This window comes from Dendrobates tinctorius, unplaced genomic scaffold (genome assembly GCF_039654945.1).
Source record: "Dendrobates tinctorius isolate UK_male_01 unplaced genomic scaffold, ASM3965494v1 ptg000008l, whole genome shotgun sequence".
NCBI lineage: Eukaryota > Metazoa > Chordata > Amphibia > Anura > Dendrobatidae > Dendrobates > Dendrobates tinctorius.
The window spans coordinates 16,468,807-16,491,896 of record NW_027361676.1 but is presented as its reverse complement, the minus strand read 5'-3'; the positions used below and the strand labels follow the sequence as shown (position 1 = coordinate 16,491,896).

The 23,090-nt window shown below is 39.7% G+C and overlaps 1 protein-coding gene across 1 annotated transcript in view; it reads left to right on the top strand.

Annotated features, from left to right (window-relative positions):
* DCHS2 (dachsous cadherin-related 2) overlaps positions 1 to 22,874 on the top strand; it is a 387,512-nt gene extending 364,638 nt beyond the window's left edge. The window contains exons 17-20 of the mRNA XM_073576392.1: positions 6,882 to 7,012; positions 8,260 to 8,546; positions 10,057 to 10,195; positions 14,349 to 22,874. Coding sequence (XP_073432493.1) covers positions 6,882 to 7,012; positions 8,260 to 8,546; positions 10,057 to 10,195; positions 14,349 to 16,963 — 3,172 coding nt within the window. The 3' untranslated portion in view covers positions 16,964 to 22,874. The remainder of the gene's footprint in view (positions 1 to 6,881; positions 7,013 to 8,259; positions 8,547 to 10,056; positions 10,196 to 14,348) is intronic.
* Positions 22,875 to 23,090: the final 216 nt, after the last annotated feature.

The following is a 23,090-nucleotide window of genomic DNA, read 5'->3' as shown; positions in this document are numbered from 1 at the left end:
CCACCCCAATTTGGGTCACCGCCCCCTTCTGGGACTCCACGCCCTTTTGGGCTACCACCCCGATTTGGGCCACCACCCCTTTTCGGGACTTCCCCATGTCCGTTATACCAGTCTTCTCAGACCACAGTTCACACAACACAGTTTGTCTCTTTTACGATACCACACAAGTCTTTGTTGGCACCACCACAGCTCCTGCTGTCACCGATCACAGACACCACCGGCTGCTGTTCACACACATAGTGGCTGGTGTCCTCTTCGTAACCCCGCCGAGTTTCAGGAAGCCGCTTGTCCCCTTCGTAACCCCGCCGAGTTACAGGAAGCCGCTTATCCCCTTCGTAAGCCCGCCGAGTTACAGCAAGCCGCTTGTCACCTTCTTGACTCCCACTGAGCCACCGCAGGCTGAGTTGAGAAAAGAAGAAAAAAACACACCACACAAAAACTCACGTGTCCTTTCTGTGTGCTATTCAGGACGTTCCGTCTCCTCTCCTGAGACCGTCCAACACACAGGGCGCACCGGGTGCTATTCAGGGAGCGACCCTCCTCCCAGGGTTTCCCAACACACTGGCCACACCAACACACCACACAAAACTCACGTGTCCTGTCTGTGTGCTATTCAGAACGTTCCATCTCTGCCTGAGACCATCCAACACACAGGGCACACCGGGTGCTATTCAGGGAGCGGCCTTCCTCCGAGAGTTTCCCAACACACCGGCCTCACCAGGTCCAGGGGCTTAGCGAGTGCTCTTCAGGACATCCATCTCCTCCTGAGACTGCCCAACACTCACGCCTCACCGGGTCCAAGGTCATACCACGTGCTCCAGGGATCCGATTCTTCTCCTAGAATCTCCCAACACTTACCCTCCAGGACCTTGCTCACTGAACCCTCCAGGTACATAGTCTTTCACACTGACCCAGGTCAGTACAACATGAACACCTGTCCGTTACCTGTGTCAGCCCCACAGGTTCTCGGATACCTCTTCTCCACAGAGGCACCCTATCAATCACCAGTCTCTTTCTCACTGACCCCGGTCAGTACAACACGGTTTTCACGACCGTCACCTGCTGGCCGCGCAGGTTCTCGGACCCCTCTGCCGCAGAGGTATCCTATAAGTCTCTTTCTCCTGGGGAAACGGCCGCACTGGGCTCACCGATCCGGACATTGCCTTACTCACTAGGCCGCCTCACGGTTCCAGAACCACAGCCGGGCAGTGGCTTCCCCAAACATCAGCCTTCCTGGCTCAGCGTTGCCCTTAGCAACTGACTTTGCAGTCCTCTTCCGTTGCTCCCAGCAACGAGGCCACAACAATGCCCATAGCTTTCTCCACCAATTGTGAGGTAGCGCTGTTATTCGGGTAGGGGATACTGGCTCAGCAGCCACAAAATCAGATCCGGCACATATTTTCCATAAAGCAAGCATAGTCCATGTGGTTTATTCAACATCATAAACCCACAGCAGCAACAAAACTTCATATAAACAGCAGACCGTCCATGGCAGAGTTTCACTCTGTAAACCCTGTGTTCACACAGGTTGTACAATGTCCAGCATACAGGCTCTTAGCCTCACTTATCTCACCCACGTCCAGGTTTCCTCATGGCTGCTTCAGCTTACTGCAGACGTTCATTCCCTCCCCTGAGAACTCTCAGACACGTGCAGCCATTCACCACAGCCACTTCACAGGCTGTTAGCCAGGAAGCTCCATCTCAGCGGGACCTTCCACACTGGACCAATCGGGTCCCAGCATTCACCCCATGTGACCTACCCTGGCCATATTATATGGTCCATAGCCACGCCCACTGGGTCACATGACTATGACCTCATCACAGGTTCCTTAACCACTCACACTCTTTACAACAGTGTTCTTTAAACACACCGCCTGGGTGGGTTTGTAGGTAACTGGCCAGCCCATCTCCCTAGTTACCTGGAGACTTCACCCTGACACATTAAAGCAGCACCTCAGCAGTATCACTGCTGATCAACACATAAGTCTCCATCTCAAAGCCACCCACATTGAGATACATAACGGCCATTCAGTATTCTGCCATTCATCCTTTCTCCTGGGACATCCACACAGCGCCCCCTAGCGAACACAGTGGTTACTACACCACAGTATAATCTGCAGGTTATTTAGCATTTCAATGAGGTCTGGATGGAATATCGTAAGCATAGCTACGAAGTGAAAATGAAGCTACATTCTGACTGCAGTGGTCTGCTTCCAGTCATTGGGGTCATGCAGGAAGCTGTAGTCACTGTGACAGCCTGCTCTGCACACTTACTGTGCACATAATCAGCAGAGCTAACTGTCAGTCAATTTTCCAGTGAGTGATTAATGTGCTCTTACTATCTATTGAGTGATGACACTTGCATCTTACTGCACCACCATGATAAGTGGAAGTGAGCGGCTGCAGGGAGAAAGTAACTGAGTTTTCTCCTTGCAGCTGGTGCTCCAGTAAGCCAGCCAGGCATTATATAATGAGATCTGTTTCCCACTAATTATTAATAAATAAAAGTCAAATGATTATAATTGGTGCCTTCTGAGGGTAAAGGAATAAAAATGGATTTTTACTCCCTCTGCCATTCTCCCTTATTTCACCCCAAATTTCATTGTTTTATTAGCTAGGGGAATGGAATGATCAATGATCACCGTAACTAACATTGTGAGAAATTCGCTAAAAAACACCCAACATCTCTTTCCTAAGTAGTTCTAAGTAGAGTTGAGCGAAACAGGTCGGTCAGATTCAAAAGTCGCCGACTTTCGCCAAAGTCGGGTTTCATGAAACGAAACCCGACCACAGTGTGAAGTTGGCCATGCGGTCGGCGACCCAAGCGTCAAAGTCGGGTTTCACCGAATGCTTGCACGTGACTTTTTTCAGCCAATGAGAGAAGCGTAGCGGAAGTGTAGCTGGAGTGGGAGTGGGAGAGAGAGAGAGAGAGAAAGAGAGGGAGAGGGAGGGAGAGAGAGAGAGATTTCGCCGCCTCGGGGATAAAATTCATGCCAGGTGTGTTTACAGTCCTCCACTCACTGCTGACTTTTCTCCCCATTGACTTGCATTGGGTTTCGTGTTTCACGACTTTTCCCGACTTTTTCCTATAGTCAGCCCATTTCGTTCGACTCAACTTTTGAGAAAGTCGGGTTTCATGAAACCCGACTCGACCCTAAAAAAGGCAAAGTCGCTCATCTCTAGTTCTAAGCATGACACGGACATTGGGATATTGGGGTTAACTACAGCTGAATGTTCAGATTTTGAGCTTATGGCATCTTGCAGCAGTTGATTTGACACACTGTCATATTGCAAGGCTTTTTCTTGGTTGTAATTATCTACAAGCTTTGTTTCTCACAATTGGATTTCTGGTAAGACATGGGAATCAATCAGACTGGACAATGGAGAGAAACAAGAACCTGTGTTAATAATTGCTGGCAGAAGCTCTTCCTGTATTGTGCCTAGTAGCGAATGAATTGAAAACTAGCTGGAGACTGACCTGCTGCCCCCAACTGTGTGAAGCTGTCAGATATTGATATTGCTTCACTGAAAGTCAGGACTCTTGGCAGTCATGTACCACAGATGTTTGGTATTGGAAATCAGTGTTATTTAGCCAAACAATGTGATTGGCAAAATTAACTGTTTTGTGTTAAAATATTTCAGATTATTTTTTCATAATGATAATTTTATTTCTATATGCCATATTTCTCTGCATCACTAAGAAGGGATTTGTACAGACAATAAATACTTTACAGAATAACACATAAATCAATAGATACTAGCAGGAGTGAGGGTCCTGCTCAAAAGCTTACAATCTATGAGATCATTTTCCAAAACAGTCAATGAAATATACCGTACTAAAAGAACAGAAATTATTTCATGTGCGCCATATCAACACGCTTTCAATGTATGAAATGATTTGCTATGTGAGTAATGATGACATAACATAGTTGTAGAGTTTTGCTCAAGGGTGTAACTTCCAAAGTAGCAGACATAGTTAAATCTAAGGCCCATCAGTGTAGATGGCTGATCTTAACATGGACAGAGGACACTAGTCATCATCTAGATGACTATTGGAATATTTGCAGCATGTGGCACTGCAGTTCAGAAGTCCTTTCTCTTACAGGAACTTCACTGATTATGGTGTGTCACTTAGTGAATGCTGAATTAGCATTGGCATAGTATAAGACAGTCCGCAGACATGTTCTCTCGCTGTGTTAAAAAAACAAAAAACAAATACAAACCTTAGCATGCATTTTAAAACCTCACTTTACCATTTGGTTTTGTTATCCCTTTGATGCTAATCATGTATGTAGGTTTAATGCATGTAGCATAGCTCCCAACAATTACGGATTCAGCGGGACTGTCCCAACAACTTCCTCTCACTCTCTTCACCAGCATCATAGCTCCTCCTCCCAGGGGGACAGGGTTAGCATCAAACTCACAACCTCCACGTTTGCAGGTGGCAGCCGTAGCTGTGAGCCACAACCCACATTGATGAATGTAGGAGAAATTGGTAATCTTGAGCTGTATTGCAGACACTGACCTCAGAAGCAGATTATAGTGGTAGATAGAGCTACATCTGTACATAACAGGGTATTTATATGCCTCTGTATCCTGGAGGTGAAGAAAAGCTCAATTTTTTTTGATTCCTGTAAAACTACTAAGGAATAATAAAAAAAATAATTACAAAAATGCTATTTTCTCCTTTTTGTGAGTGTCCTTGGGACTTGAGCCCACAACTTCAGACAAAAGGTAAAGCTTTGCAACACAGGCTCCAATGATGCTACTGGGAGAATTTTGTACTGCTCTTTTTATGCATATTTTTTGCAGATGTCCTCGCCACTGAACACAATAATAATCTTCTCTGATTCTAGCTTGATTGCTGCTTTTCTTTTTTTGTGTTTTCCCCCTTGTTTGATGCTTTTTTTGGTGCAGATTTGAATCACATTTTTAATGATTTTTAATAGTACAGAAAAGCTTTGATTCTGCGCGTAAAAACGCAATAGCGTTTTTTTCCTACATGTGTTCTTCTCTTACAAGCTCTCCATTCACTTTGCTTGGACATTTAGGCCATGTTCACATGTAGTTAAAATGCAGCCTCTTTTTGCACAGAAATTCTACTATGTTTAAATGTCCAAGCAAATTAGATGCAATTGCAGAATCAAAGCTTTTCTCTACTATAAAATCACACTTAATAGTGCGGCTTCACATCTTCAGCAAAAATGCACCAAATATGGGGAAAAGGCATAACAATTTTGCAGAATTGCAATAATCAGAGATGGTTGTTATTGTGTAGTTTGGTGCCGACATCTGCAGAAAACAAAAAAACATAGTGTTTACACCACGTGTGAACACGGCCGTACAGACACCAAAAAGACAGATTTTGTATAGCAAACCTTATATCAAGATGAGAAAGTTGTGGCGGCTATAAATGTGAATGAGTGAACAAAAAATAAATCCTCAGGTCCCAAATAGAGATAGGGAGGATGCACAGATATCATTGTGCCAGCCCTGGGTGATCAAAAGCTGCAACAGGCACGTCTGAAGGTAAGAGATTCGCGAGTCTCCCTTCCAGCTGCCAAATACCACTGACTTAGATGCTGGATTGGAGTCCCGTTATTCAATACTCATCTCTTGTCCCAACTGTCCCAGATACGTCAGGTCAGTCCCGGATTTGAGTCTACGCCCTGCAGTCTTGGGCATTTCCTGAATGTCCCTCACTGCCCTTCTGATATCTCCTTCTCCTGCAAGTGAAGAATGAAGTGGTAAATGGATGTGGCTAGGGTCGTCGTAAAAATTTGCCATAGCACCGCATCATTTGTCCTCTTTTCTGTTCTTCAGAAGTTGGGTGGTATGATGTAGTCACATACACATCAGTAGCCATCTTTCCCGTTTTCAGCTCCACTCCATGTGGGGGTTGTGACCTGCAAAGTCACAAAGACCACCATGTACAGTTGTGACCTGCAAAGTCATGATTGCTGTGTAAATTGGAGGTCACTTTTTAAAATTTGGACTTGTATTGAGAAAAGCGACTTGCTGAACACACAACAATTCGGCAGCTTACAAAAACTTACTTGCTGCCAATATGACCTGATTGGGGCTGAAAACAGATGAAGACGCTGACCAATGAGTATTTAATTACTTGCATTACGCTTACTTACCTGATGGCTAATAAAGTGATAAAAAAAGGCTGGATTGAGATAACCATTAGAGTATATTGTATATTAACACATGGTTTAAAATGAACCTCTCATTTTGTACATGTAACCTGATTTTAGGGCAGCATGTTACAGAGCAGGAGAAAGTGAAAAGATGGATATATACTTTTGTGGCAAAATATTCATCATACCTTGTAATTATTTCATGTAGATCCCCTTTTCTTTCTACTGGGAGGTCTCAATTAGTGATTGACAGCTAAGTTTCGATGTCCTGCCATAGAGGAAAGGCTGCTAATCATTGAGAGCCTACTGGACTCATGACCCCAGTAGGAGCTGGGATTTAAATGAATAAAATAAAATAATTCCTGAATCACTTTGCACAAAATTATTTGTGAATCTGCCTCCCTACAATTCTCCTAGTCTGTACCAAGTCACCTAAAGATTAGATACTACGATCAACATAATGGATTCCCTTCATTGGTATCCTGATAGTGTGTATTATCCAGTTGTCATGAAGATCAGTTATGTGACTGACTGTACAGCTCAAATCTCCTTGTTCTCTCGTCTCATAAGGAATTAGCCATGATTTACCAAGGTTAGATTACCAGAACTCTCAATCCAAAAGAGCTGTGCGTGGAGGCTGGCCCATGAAAAGCATGAGACTTGAATAAACGGTGACAAAATGTAACCAGTACTTATTGAGAACATTTTGACATTGGTTGTAATTTTCACTTATTTTAGGCTAGTCCTCCAAGCGGCTGATAGAGGATTCCCCAGTCTTTCTTCAACAAGCACAGTAACAGTATTGGTTATTGATATTAATGACAATGCGCCTACAATACCGCCCTTGGAGACGGCATTTATTCCTGAAGGTATGCCAACAATTTTACACACTGCAGTCTCATAGTTGTAATGGTAATAGCATAAGGAACACTTAATACTATATTCTAGAAGAAGAACCTTTCGGCACGGCTAGCTCAGGATTTTCATTTCAAGATTACATGGTGTTCCAGAAGGTTCTTCTTCTACTATATTTAACTTCCTTTCCAGAAGAAATTTTATGGGTTTGCGGTTCCCCCTCTCCCTATAATATACTAGTACGATATTGGTATGAAAAGGGGTTTTCTGGGACTTTTTGCCACCTAATCTGAGAGCAACATAATGTAGAAACAGACGCCCTGATTCCTGCGATGTGACACCATGTGCTACATGGGATAGTTTTGATAAAATCATTGTTCTAATAGCCATTGATTATCATTAGAGAACTAGTAAACCTGCTTCCATGTAGTCACCCATATTAATAAGCTCTGTATAACTTCTCCCCCCACCACTGTTTGGCAGCTCTCTGTGTGCACTGAACATAGGCAGAAAGCAGCCAATCAGTGGTGTGGGTGGGGTATTACAGAGCTCAGCATGCAGAGAACTTATAGATCTGCAGCAGAAAAAAACTGTGATTTTACCAAAACTGCATCAAGCCACTCAGTAAGTGACACATTGCTGAAATCAGGGCATCTGCCCCTACATCATGCTGCTGTCAGTTGGGGTAGCAAAAACCTGGCAATAGAACAGCATTAAGTCCCAGAAAATCCTCTTCTACAAAGAAATTAAAGAAATACAAACCATTTTTTTTACTACAAAAGTAGTAATAATTTAAAACTTATAAAAAAGATGGATTGTATGACCATGGCATGAAGGCCTGGTACTTATTTGCCTTTCATTTTTATACTCTGATTTCTTTTTCTACAAAAGGTTTTTATTCTTTTATGTTGCTTGTGAAAATGGAAATGAGACAAACATGACTTAGGGGTCCCTTCCCTAAGGACCCTCTAATAGTAGCAAAGGCTGACCTTATAGCATATACAGTATACCTTTACCCCCATGGCATTCAATTTGATGTATTGCAAAGATTGAACAATTAAAAAGTGTAAGAACATATTTGGGGGATAATATAAGCAGTAATATTAGATAATACCTGAAACTAAGAAAAGGAAAATATTTAGAAGACTACCCCAAAAATAGAGAAAAAGTCATAATATGGTATCTGGAGATAAACTTGCATTATACCCTTACTGTTACATCAGCTATCATAACAAAACATATGTTTCATTCGATATTTTAGATACTGCCCCTGGCTTCACTGTAGTTTGCGTATCAGCCAATGACGTGGATCTCCGGCCAAATGTAACGTATGGTTTTACTGAAGATGGAAATCCTGGAATGAAGTTTGCCATTGACAAATACTCAGGAGTTGTAACCCTCATCGGTGTGCTGGACTACGAGGAAACATCCCAATATTATTTGAGGATTGAGGCCTCTGATTCGCTGCATCTGGCTGACACTGAACTCTTCATTGTGATTCTAGATATTAATGATAATCCTCCATTATTTACTAAAGATTTGTATAAGGTAAGAAGTCTGGAGAACGCTTTTAATGTTACATTCAAAAAGACACTTTGGGATATGCATCTTCTCAAGCAGAAGCACTCAGCTCTTGCCCTAGCATAAGCACAAAGTGAAGAATGGGCTCTTAGAAAGTCTATGAGCCTGCACACAGAGCTTATAACCTTCTTTGTGCATGTGCTCAAGTCGAAGCTCGTCGCTTCTGATTGTTGGGCATTGTACTACAGATCGTCTTTGTGAGGAATTTGAAGTCCTCAACCCCCACGATGTGCTGCATGTTAGGTAGTACTGACTATTTAAAAAAACAACCTATATGATAGGCGTTCTTTAAATAGTTAAACTTTGAGTTTTTAAGGTAGCTACCCCAAGCATTGTTACTAGAGTGAAAACATTCTTCTTGAAGGATAGCTAATTTGCATATATAGTAAAAAGAGCGTGAAAATTTGCTTTAATACCAATTTAGGGCATCATACTTATTTTGTAGAAAACTACTGAGGTTCAAGTAGAGATCTAAAAAAAATATTTCATGCTTTATTGGGTTATATGAGGGAAATATACACCTGTCAGGGAAATAAACACCTGTCAGGCAATTTTTAAAGTTGTGCTTATCTCTTATTGAAACAGTTATTTTTTTCCTAGTTTTTCTTTTCATTATATAAATATTAAGAAGCATAGTGCTGTTGTGACAAAGCATGGTTCACCATGACTAAGGCCGCCAAAATGTATTGGTGGTTTTTGGCTACTTAGTAATTTTACGTTACAAAATTTAACAATGCTGTAATAAAGGTTGGATTTTTTGGCCATTCCTGTTATTAAAGTTATTAAACTTTCCTTTATTAACAAAACATTATACTATTCCTCCAAACATAAGGCAAATGAATTTCTGTGACCTTTCAGTATAATTCCTATATTTATGGGACAGTGATCTGACATACAGTCGGCATTACAGTGCTTTATGGTCTATTTAGGTTTTCCATTAACAAAAAAGAATATAGCCATACTGTAGATTAAGTCCATTTGGTGTATACCAATGCAGTATAGATAGATTGATTGACTCTATACTTATTTATACAGCCTTTTTACTTCTTTTTGCTTTATGAGTCCATCAAAGTGATGAAGGTATGCAGAACACTGGAACATTGGGTATATTTACAATGGCATGTCAGCCGTAGCTTCATGAGAAGCCAATATAGACAGAGAGATACTGCGTGAAGCCTTGCTTCTATGAGTATAAAATTACACTCGAGCATTGAACATCACAAGATCACTCTGAATCTGATGCCATCTAAATCCCAATCTTCAGCTGAGGGGTTTTAATAAATCACAAGGAACATTGGAAATAGCATAAAGTTAATAACATTTTTTAATCCCATGCATAGATCAGCAGCAAAAACACTGCAGGAATGGTATGTACTCTAGTCTTTTTAAGTATCAAATATAAGAACTTTCTTAAACTGGTGAAATCTGATGGTGCTGGAGCTCTGTTTCACTGTTTTCTCTTACTTTTGTCCTAAAGGCATCAATCCCTGAGCTGACTGCTCCTGATGCATATATTCTAACAGTATCCGCTACGGACAGAGACTCTGAGATATATGGCCCTATTTCTTATAGAATCATTTCTCCATTAAAGGGATTTTCTATCAATCCAGCTACTGGTATGTAAATTAATTTACTCTCACATTATTTCTGAGCGTCTTCAGGACTGACTTATTTTTAGCAAATGGCTTAAGCCTAAATTAAATTATTAGGCTGAGTTCACACGTGGCGTTTTTTTCGCGTTTCCGCGGCAGTTTTAACCACGCGATTTTGCCGCGAAAATGCGAAAAATAAGCATCCCATGCATTCCTATGGGATTCCGCAATGCTGTGCTAATGCTGCGGTTTTTACCGCAGCGGAATCGCTTTGCGGTAAAAACCGCAGCATGCTCATTATTTTGCGGAATCGCGGCGATCCCGCACCCATAGGAATGCATTGTTCTGCTTATTTCCCGCATGTGGCTGTGCACACCATGCGGAAAGTAAGCAGAACAATTGCGGATGGTACCCACGGTCCGGAGGAGAGGAGACTGTCCTCCGGGCTTTGGGTACCATATCCCTGTAAAAAATAGAATTTAAAATAAAAAATATTGTTATTCTTACCCTCCGACGTCCCGCGCAGCCTTCCCGCCTCTCTCCACGCTCCCGTTCCCAGTAGTCCTTTGCGAAAATGCCCGCGATGGCGTCCGATCTCGCGGGATCGCGAAGTCTCGCGGTAATTCGCGCGACGTCATCGCGAATTACCGCGAGACGTCGCGTTCCCGCGAGAACTGACGTCATCGCGGGCATTTTCGCAAAGGACTACTGGGAACGGATGCGCGGGACATCGGAGGGTGAGAATAACACTATTTTTTATTTTTTTTTTACATTCTATCTTTTACTACTGATGCCGCATAAGCAGCCTCAGTAGTAAAAAGTTGGTCACACTCGTCAAACACTGTGTTTGACGAGTGTGACCAACCTGTCAATCAGTTCTCCAAGCGATGCTACAGATCGCTTGGAGAACGCTAGCATTTTGCAAGCTAATTACGCTTGCAAAATGCTAGTTTTTCCGCGGGAAAATCGCGGGAATTTAAAATGCGATTTTCCCGCGGACTGGAATTCCGGAATTCTCGCGGTAATTTCCGCGAGAGTTCCGGTACGTGTGCACTTAGCCTTAAAGAGGATGAATTAAAAAAAGAAGCACTCCCATCTAAGTTTTTATCTTAATATATTGCAATCATCATAGAATATTGCACTGTGTACTTACAATTGCTCATTTTGTCCTTCTACCCAGATAATTATTCTGGGTCTGTGAGATCACATGATTAAAAACTGACTAGCTAAATCCTTCTAAGCTCTATTTAGAAACAGGAGGTCAATGTTCCGTGTCTGAGTCATGAGTCTCTGGCAGCGGGGGGAGCGGAACAGATGGGTCAGGAGCTAAAGAGAGGAATGATTTCTGCAGGGAAAAGAGACTTCCTGTTTCTAGAGGAGAGAAAAAAGAAGAATTAGCTAGATAGAAAGGCAAAATGAGCAATTGTAAGTACACAGTTTTATATAATATGATTTTAATATACAGGGTCGGCCATTTATATGGATACACCTAAATAAAATGGGAATGGTTAGTGATATCAGCTTCCTGTTTGTGGAACATTAGTATATGGGAGGAGGGAAACTTTTCATGAAGGGTGGTGACCATGGCGGGCATTTTGTATTCAACCTTATTTTTTCAATGGGAAGAGGGTCATGTGACACATCAAACTTATTGAGAATTTCACAAGAAAAACAATGGTGTGCTTTGTTTTAATGTACCTTTGTTCTTTCATGAGTTATTTACAAGTTTATGACCACTTATAAATTGTGTTCAAAGTGCTGCCCATTGTGTTGGATTGTCAGTGCAACCCTCTTCTCCCACGCTTGACACACTGATAGCAACACCGCAGAAGAAATGCTAGCACAGGCTTCCAGTGTCCGTTGTTTCAGATGCTGCACATCTCATATCTTCACAGCAATAAACAATTGCCTTCAGATGACTCCAAAGATAAAAGTCTAAGGGGGTCAGATCGGGAGACCTTGGTTGCCATTCAGCTGGCCCACGGCGACCAATCCACTTTCCAGGAAATTGTTCATGTAGGAATGCTCGGACCTGACACCCATAATTGATGGTATGGTGTGGTATGTGGGGTACAAAGATAGTGGGGTCATTCTTCATCAATGGAAACCTCAATGCCAATGGATATCTGAAATTGCTAAATGATGATGTGTCGCCCTTTTTATGCACTGAAGATGGCACGTTCCCTGAGTTTTTCCAGCAAGATGGTGCACCACCACATTATGAGTGTCAGGTCCGAGCATTCCTACAAGGAATCTGACCCCCTTAGACTAGCATTTCTTTTGCGGTGTTACTATCAGTGTGTCAAGAGTGGGAGAAGAGGGTTGCATTGACAATTCAACACAATGGGAAGCACTTTGAACACATTTTATAAGTGGTCATAAACTTGTAAACTCATAAAATAATAAAGTTACGTTAAAACCAAGCACACCTTGTTTTTCTTGTGAAATTCTCAATAAGTTTGATGTGTCATATGACTCGCTTCCCATTGGAAAAAATAAAGTTGGATACAAAATGGCCAACTTCAAAATGGCCACCATGGTCACCACCCATCTTGAAAAAATTTCCTCCTCCCATATACTAATGTGCCACAAACAGGAAGTTGATATCACCAACCATTCCCATTTTATTTAGGTGTATCCATATAAATGGCCCACCCTGTATTAAGAGTATAAATACTTTGATGGGAGTACTTGTTAAGTATATTTAATGAATCGACTTTAGATAATGTATTTTGTTATGTGTAATTGGGCCAAATTTGTATAAAAGGTTAAATTTGTCTCTGTTTCAAAATTTAAAATTCTCTTAGAGGAGATAATATAAATAGAGAGAGAAAGTGTACAAAGCAGCCAAAACCAAACCAAAACCCCAAAGCAATACTGCTACATAAGAATACATTAGGATCTTCAAACTACACCTCTATTAGGTGCATTTTAAGCATGAGTTGCTATCAGTTTCTCACACTAAATTGTACGTGTATTTCTTGCTGCTTATACTGTATTACTTAGTACTGTACATGAATGTAGTCTCTACAGTACGACCCCTGGTGTTATCACATGAATGCCATGTCCTTAGAGCCCCAGAGCTATTTTACCCACCGATATCTTTAATATAGTGTGAAAAAAAGCATGTATATCAAGTTCTACTAATTTGATTGTCTTCAAAAAAGTGAATATGGATTCTGAGATTTTGGGCTCGATTCATCATTTGCGTTTTATTTGGAATTCATTTTTCATTTTTTTGCCTTTTGAAATTTGCTGGCTTTTTTCCAGCAAAGTCATCAACATTGCGCATGTAAATTGGGCACAAAGTAAAAAATGTTTTTTTTGTCCTTTTTTTAACCCTTTTTGTGGCTTTGTAGTGCAAAAAATAAAATCTGACATTTGAAAAAATGGCACAAAAATTACACAAACATGGCTTACATAGAGTCACTCCATGTGAGGACTGGAGAACATTTGCAATAAATCTTGTGAAAAAAAAACTTTTTAAAAAGTTGCAAATGATGAATCAGACGAAAACATCTTGAAACCATAAACCATGCTCACAGTGACTAACTAAAAAAAAAACAGTGGAACATTTATATAATAGACTTAAGGCTAGTTTCACACTAGCGTTTTCTTGTGCTGCGTTTTTGCGCAGTGCAAACGCATACAAAAAACGCATCATGCGTTTTTTATGCACTTGCTGTTTTTTTGCGCTTATGTCTTAACCAATTTTTAGCCATTTTAACTCTTAAAACACATGCGCATGCATTTTTTTGAGACCGGTCAGACGGACCAAAAATGCAACAGGTAGCGTCCGGCGCGATTGGGCGCACAATACAAAAAAACGCATGCGCACGCAAAACGCGTACGAACGCGTGCAAACGCTAAACCATGCGCACCCATGTTAAAGATAGATGCAAAGGGCGCATGCGCTTGTATGTGCAAAAACGCAGCGCAAAAAAACGCTAGTGTGAAACCAGCCTAAGAAAGGCACAAATGAAAAGATGAATTTTGTGCAAACAAAAAAAGGTGCAAAACGCCAAAAACTCAACAAAAAAACAGGAGCAAATGCAATAATGAATCAGGCCCTCTGTGTAGAAAATCCAACCATTGCAATAAAAAAAGTATTTTATTAGAATTGTGTCATAAGAGTTTCATTCCAATGAATAATATTCCATCAATCTGATTTTTATAGGTTCAGTGCATACAGACATGCCAGTGGGAATAAAGGATGAAAGTACTGTGATTCCTATTTTGATAGAAGCCAAAGATAATGGCAGTCCTTCTTTAACATCCACTACTATACTGGAGCTACAGATACATGATGTAAACAACCACATGCCCTTATTTTTAGAGAAGGTGTACAGAATCAATGTAAGTGAAGATGCTGTAGTTGGAGAGGCTGTTCTTACCTTTACAGCTGAAGATTTGGATTGGACCCATGAGAATGCTTATATTGACTTTTCCATTGTCAGTGGGAATTCTTACAACCTATTCAATGTACAAGGCATTGGAATTCTTTCCCAGCCTCCATTTGTAGTCTTTGGGAAACTTATTCTTAATGGGAAACTAGACTATGAGACAGACACAACACACACATTAGTTTTACAAGCTTCGGACCGGGGATTCTACTCTTTCAGCTCTACTGCCACTGTTTTGATATCTGTTCTTGATGTCAATGACAATCCTCCAATGTTTCACAATCTGGAGTACCATATTAGTGTCAAGGAACACCATCCTTTAAATACAGAAGTGATAAGTATACAAGCTTTTGACTATGACAGTGGAGGTAATTCTGACATTGTATACAGCATTGTGTCTGGGAATGATGAAGCCATTTTTACAGTTGATTCACAAAATGGGACTATCAAGCTAGCAAAACCTTTGGATTATGAAAGTGTTACGAACTTTGCTTTGGTTTTAAAGGCTAGTAATGCATGGAGAACTAAACATGATGAGGCATTGACAAAAATCTACATTACAGTGCTTGATGACAATGACTTCCCACCTCAATTCTTGTTTAACAGCATAAGCTGTGGCCTGTCTGAAAATATGCCCCCCTTCTCACCAGTGTGCACGGTGAATGCTATTGACTTAGATTCTGGACCATTTGGTGCCTTGAGCTACTCTATTCAATCTATGTGCCTAAATGAGCCCAAGCAAGAGAAGTTTTTCATAGACTCATTAACTGGAGATATTTATACCAAACACAAAATTGATTATGAGATGCAAAAGAAATATTGTCTTGTTATTCAGGTGAAAGATAGAAGTGAAGCCACAGCTTGTGTACTGGTTTACATCGACATAGAGGGGCAGGATGAGTTTCCACCTATTTTCCATGAAGATGAATACCATTTTGATTTACCTCAAGAAAACAAACCTGGACAAGCTATAGGCAAAGTGGAAGCTTCAGACAAGGATGAAGGACTTGATGGAGTGATCTACTATAATCTCGAAAAGCCTTCCCAGTTTTTCTCTGTCAATGCAACTAGTGGTGTCATTTTCTTAACAAGAAGTGTTCATAAGATACAAAGTAACACAAGGAAAAATGATGACGTTGCTGAGTTTGTGGTAAGAGCTCAAAGCCCTAAACTAGACTCAAAGTCATCAACCTGTAATGTTCGAGTTAACATTTCAACAGCTGTAGAAGGTTACCCTGTTATGTCAGCAAACATACTTTCCATCACTTTCAGTATTTCCTTTGTGGTATTCCTGCTACTGGCTATAAGCCTTATTGGAATAATTCTGAGATTTAAGAAAAAAGATGTTGTAAATGCTTGTGGGATAAAAGAAATTGGCATTCCCGCTCCCCCAAATACCAATGGTAAAGATTGCATGTCTGATGAGTGTCCAAAGTATGAAAATATTAAGAGCAGCATAGTTCCAGATACAGCAGAATGGATGGGTTTAGTTGGCATTAGAGAAAAGAAAGACACTGGGAACAAATGTAGGAATTCAGACTCGAGTGGTCATGGCTCAACAGAAGGGGAAACTGCTGAAGATGAGGAAATAAAGATGATCAATGAATACCCCATTAGAAAAGAATCTGGCTCTGTTCTTAGTGAAAGAGCCTCTCGAGTTCCAGACTCAGGAATTCCAAGAGACTCTGACCTTCTGTCATGCGAGTCAGACGATACAGATGTGGTGATTGGGTCCGAAAGCACAGAAAACGTAGTTATCCTTAAGGAGGAAAATGGAGAAGGCGAATGCCATGCATACTATAACTGCAAAAAGGACTTACCAGCAGCGCACCACAATAGTGAAAACAACCCAAAGGACAAGAATGGTCCACCTGAGACTGCTCAAGACTGCATCTATGTTCCTATGTCATATGACTCCAGATATGGTTCCCTAGCATCTTTAGTGGCCTCTGATGAGGACTTGAGAGGAAGTTATAATTGGGATTATCTGCTTAGCTGGGAACCAAGGTTTCAGACACTTTCATCTGTTTTCTGTGATATTGGTAGACTGAAAGATGAAAAGATGCATAGACATGTACCAAAGCAAAAGAAACCTTTTATTTTTCCACCCCCATTAATCACATCTGTGGCACAGCCTGGAATAAGGGCAGTACCACCTCGAATGCCAACTATAATGTCAGGACAGACATTTGTAAAATATCCCCGTTCACATTTTTTCTCTAATTTGGCATGTCAGCCTTCAACATTGAGCCCAACCTTTTCACCTTCACTGTCCATGCTCACGGTTCACACTCCATCAGCTTCACCGGTGCGTTCAGACACAAGAATTAATGGAACATCAGTGCCTGCACTGTCTGAGGAACAATTGATAAAGGAGTTCCAGGTATGAGACCCACATGCATATTCACAACTGTATAAACTTGTGGGGACCAAGTAAGGCATGTCTAAAGAAATCATTACGACTCTGCATTGTGTTTCCAAAGCTGCATTTCAACTACCTATATGGAATGGTACGCAGTAAATTCTAGCCAATTAAAATGGCTAAACTTGACTGTTCTGCTTGTCTTATTTGTCTGCAAGAAAACAATTTGTTGTTCTGCTTACATTTTTGTAACGGTTTCCGGATTCTCCACCGTCCACAATGCATGAACATGGCTGAACTGAAAAACATTTGTGCAACCAGTAAACTCATTATCATAGGCCAGTATTTACCAACATTTAATGATATATTACTACTACTAGAGTTTAACAATATTTTATTTATAGTCTCCCTTAGGTTTTTTGTGTGTAGTATTGATGATACATAATATCAGCCATAAAAGTGACATTAAAACTAACTCCTTTATTTTTAAACCCCTCTTACTGAGCCAGTAAAAGAAGAGGAAATGTATAGTGTCCCATGAAATGTCAGATTGCTTATGGATTTATAAGGTCAAAAAGCTTTTTTTTTTTTTTGCTTTGGACACAAGATTGCCTGGGTAGCAGGCTGCCCAGATTTTAATTTTGTCATTGTTTTGTTAATAAGATGGCATATATATAAGGAAGTATATCTGACAGAATACACATTTTAAAATTTAGTTTAATACTTTTATTTAAAAATAACTGAGTGAGAAATTAAACTGTTCAACAGTATTTATCAAACAGTTACAGTCTACATAAAAAGTTGGGCAATTTTATAAACATTTTGTTACACAAACCTCCAATTGTTTCTGAGCCATTGGGTCTCCTCTGCTTCGTCTAAGGCCTCCCTCACACTTTAATATAAAACATGTATGTGAATAACGGGTAACGGTGCCATCAGTGTTTTCGCAAAAAGGCTAGGGAGCAGAGAAAAAGCAGTCTGGTTTTTATCCGGTATAAATTTAGAGAATTAAAAAGGTTATGCTAACCTGGTTTCAACAAAGATAAAGTATAGACTCCCAGCTGCCTCAGATCCATGGGTCAACAGACCAGATCCATACGTAAAGAAAGGAATTGTAGATGTTCCGCGTTGCAGGTAGGTGGAGAGGCAAGTCCATGTACACACAAAATTATTATTGGCAAGTTTTGAAGGTTACATACTTCTTCTTCAGGACAAAATCCTGAAGAAGTATGCAAACTTAAAAACGTGTTGACAATATAAATCACAAACCTATTGTGTGTGTACCTGGACTTGCATCTCCACCTAACAGCAACGCAAAACATCCACAATTCCTTTCTTTAGAATCAATGTTTTCGATCAGTGTGCCATCAGTTTATCATCCATGCGTCCGTTTTTAACCATTTGTGTGCCATCAGTATTTTTCTGGTATACTTAAAGAAAGAACTAAATTACAAAGGTTCTCCTATCCTTTGGATTGTTAAACACTGACAGCACACTGATGACACATGGATGCCATCCGTGTGCTGTACGTGGTTTTTATGGTCCCATAGAGTTGTACATTGGCAGACACAGACAGAAGAGGGCAAGGACAATACATGGGCCCTTTGCAGCCCAATAACTCATCAAAGTGCACAATTTCACCAATTTTGGAAATGGAAATGAGCCTCCTATCTCTTGGGCCCCTTGTTAGGCTGCACAGGTTGTCTGCGCTTGGGCTTGTATTGGCCCTTATCATCCACGTGCAGGATAAAAACAGACATGTGTCCATGTGTTTTGCATGGACACATGATCGGTGTCAAAACAGCACCACAGGTTATAACGGGTACATTTGGTATCAGTGAAGAAAATAGATACCGCACATACTGGAAACACAGAAGTGTGAAAGAGGCCAAGCAAAACTAAGATTTTTTTTTTTAAATTTTGGCTGTTAGAGAGAAGTTCAGCTCACTAACTAGTAGGGTTCATGTGTACAACTATATTATGGAGCTTTGATCTAAAATTCATTGCCTATAGATTGCTTTGGGTTTGTACAGTACGGTACATTTCTGATTTTTGGCATCGCCAGAATTTTTTTTTTTTGTTTTACAGATATATGCGAAATATGTGAGGAAAAAAAAGTTTAATTGCATATCAGATTGCTAAGATTTTCTTAACTCCATGGATTACATCAATAGAATATGGTAATTTGTCCATGAACGATCCTTGCATCAGCGCCATAAGCAGTGATCCTTAGATTTAAGCTGTTTGGTCAAATTCCAAAAAGGCTATTAGAAAACAACAAGAAGTAACTATAAATTCAGCACAAGAAAAGAATGACACCAATAAAGGCAGTCATTTCAAAGCAACTGAACTTTTTATGTAGACTATGAATTGTTAAAATTGGAATAATACTTATATATGCACACCATGTCGGACATTTATTTTTTACTTTAATCGGTGTATCTTTGGCTAGAAAACATTTTTGCAGCTGGGTTCTGTTACGAAATTTGCCTCTTTTTTATATCTTATCTGCACCTTTCTGGTATCAGTTAACTGAGCTCTTCTGACAGAGTTTGAAACTCTTTCATCTGTCTTTTTCTAAACTCATCTGGGCTGATTTGTGTCCGCAGATTAAATCAAACTTGATTTTAACTTTGTTGTGGTCATAAGTCTGCTGAGAGTAGCTCAGAAAAAGACATAAAGTTGCCCCCTCTCCATCAAGAGCTCATTCTCAGTTAACTCATTCTGCAGCCAGCAATATGTAGAGCCTGTATTAGCCAAACGGTGTAGAATTTGTAATAAAATTGCCAATATTATTTTCAGTCCAAAATACATGTATATAAATGGAAAAAAATGCGCCCGAAAGGGCCTGAAACCTTTAGTATGGAGTGTTATACGGTACCAACAGGCAAGATAGTCAAACTGCCAAAATGCATCTAATGCTGAGGTTTAAACCCTTATTGAATTGTACTATATTTTTTTTACATATGAAGACAATTACTTATTTAACAGAAATTGTGTTGATAATGTAACTTACCCTACAATTGTTAATGAGAACTTTTTTTTATTTATGCCTATGAGCAACAAAAAAAAAATCATTCATTCTGTTTCTTAAAGTGGCCAATCAAATGCCCCACACCTTGTGCTAATCTGCTGTAAGGTTTCATTAATGTATTGTGTGCGATCATCACAATTTTATCTCTATCCCTTTCCTGGCATGTAATGTGCAGGAGCTGAGCCTGAACCATTCCTTTGCAGATGTCGGCTGTCTTACACAGCTAGCATCTGACTGTAACAGCAGTGACTAGAGTTTTCTTTTATTGCTGCTTTACCTTGTGAATGCCAAGCTCAATCACTGACGGTGGCATTTAAATAACCCAATTTCTGGTACGTGCATGCACCATTTCCCATAGTCCTCTGTGACACATTTGTGTGGTACCAGTGGGTTGTCATGGTGGCCAGGTGCCTGCTGAAGACCCTCATAGCTGCCATCTTATTCCACCTTTACTGGACTTCATAGGAAATGTAATTTTGGTTATATACTGCATTAGCTTTGCAGTGTATATAAGAAGTGATTAAACAATTGTTCAAGTCACCTAAGAAGACAAAAAAATAAGGTAAAAAATAAAATGTGAATCAAACCAATCCACCTGTAAAAACTGAGAAATGAAAAAATAAGCATATTTAGTTAAATCAATCCATAAAAAAATCAAAACTCCAGAATTGCAGTTTTTTGGTCACAAAATCTTCATAAACAATGGAATAAAATGTGATCAAAGTGGCATATACACCACAAAATGATATAAATAGCAATGTCAGCTTGCCACACAAAATGCAATCTCTCACACAGCTCCATTGAAGGAAAAATCAAAAAGCTGCAGGTCTCATGGCTACACAAACCAATTTTTTTTTCTTTTTTTTACAAATTGCCAAATGTTTTACTACTTAAATAATGAAAAAATATACAAGTTTGGTATCACTGAAAGAATCATGTACCAGGTCATTATTATGTCTTTTGGAAAGATGGATAGGAAAAATACAAAAACGCAAAAATGAAAAAAATTATATTGTCAGGAAGGAGTTAAGATAACCAAGACAGTAAGATATATAGCCAAATATAACAAAAAATTTAGATTATAAGTGTGAATAAAGATGTCCGGATGCATTTAGAGGTACCTTTATGATAAGAAATCAAGTACTACTGTTGATTAATAGTGAACTACTTCATACAAGGACATTTTAAAATGTCATATTTTGCAGAGTATAAGATGCGTCGGATCATAAAACGCCCCCCAAATTTTGAGTAGGAAAGTAGGAAAAAATGTTTTTAATGTGTCAAATGGGGGTCCGTCTTATAGTTCGAATTTAGCTTACCTGGGGGGTCAGCAGTGATGGAATCACAGGAGGTAGGGTCCTGGCTTCCTGCAGCGGCAGCAGGAATGGGGTGAATTGTCATCAGCCAATTGTTCACTCATTTAATAGGGAAAAAACTGGTGGAATCCACTGAATCCAACTAGGGATGGAAACATCTCCAGCTAAGATTGCATTAAATCGAATCTATCATCAGAAGATATTCTTTTAATCAGGATTTTGTGTTGAATGTATTCTTTTTAGGTTTTTGGCTATTTTTTAAAAATACTAGAAAAATACCTTTGGCCGGTGTGACAATTGTAAGATTCCTAACTTCCTGTTTCAGGAAATCCACCTTTACATTAGCCACAATGATTAGGCACTGACCCCATTATTTGTATTGAAGCATCAAACGAGCATGTGCAAAGGTCATTGTGTAGCGAGGGGAAGCATGTTCAGGTGTGAGTCTGACATTGACTATTGAGAGAAAAAAACATTTCTAAAAATGAAACCTGATTTAACCATTTTGATCATTTTCTGATAACTTCCCTTTAAGGTCTTAACAGTTCTACCACATATACATTTTAGACAATATTACTTTATTTGTTAACTTTACAAATATCTAAAACGTAGCAGAAAACACACCGGAAAACAGAAGAGGAGTAAATTCAGCGCAGGAACTCATCCAACCATGATCCAGCTCCAGCTCCCCTACGTTGCTCGAGTCTCAGTGTTTTGGGCGTACCAATGTCGTCACGTCGGCAAAACGCACCACTGCTGTCGCCAATTACTCAGCTCAGTGGCTTGTGATATTTACCTTGGCTGAGACACTGAGCTCAGTATTTGAGGTCCACTTTCCTGAAAGTGGGTAACCCCTTTTAATGGATGCACTGAAATTCTTCTTTGATTAAAAAAAAGAAGAAAATTAAAGTGTGAGTTGAATAGGTACAGGACATGTCATGTGGAAATGTTCGCACAATTGGGAAATTTATCAAAATGTGTTTAGTGGGAAATTGATGCCTTTGCCTATAGCATCCAATGAAATTGGTACTTATGTTTTCCAAAAGTCACCTCTAAAATGAGATCTTATTGGTTGCTATTGGCAATTTTTCAACTTTTTCTTTGCATTATATTTGATAAATGTCTATTGTGGTTGTCTTCATCTTGTCTTGTTTGACTGGTGCTTAATGTAAATCAGGAATGGCAGTTTTCAACAGTCAGAGTCTACATTTTCCCAATGGTCAGTTCATCATCACCTTTTAAAAAAACTGAGTTCTAGAATTCTAGTTCAGTGGTGCAATGGTGGTAAATTGCCTATTCCTGATTCATTGCTTAATAATTGTCAGAAAATCTATTATATAATCGCACCTCACTATGGAATCTATTTTATGATGTTGAGTGGGGCAATCTTACTAGCTGTAAAAGTAACTTTTAATGATGTTTACCAAATTATTTTCTATTTTGTAAGTACACAGCATTCAGGAAATATTATTATGAAAAAATGAAAAAAAGGGATATTATTTTTCAGACTGTACCAAATGTATTAAAATTTGCTGTGTTTTAAATGCAATTTTCATTTTATGCCAAAATAAAGACTTTGTATAAAACATTTTATATTTTTAATTTTGTTTGTCTAAACTGCCTAGAGGAAAAGTAATCTTATGCCAGTTGTGCATTCGGTTTGGTTAATTTAAAATATCCATGATGTGAAGTGTAAGGTATAATGATAAAAGAGTGAATTTTTTAAAATTCAAATTTGGATGGTAAGTGTTCCTCACTGCTGTGCTGTCACACACAATCTGTAATGTCTATTCAGTGTATATGG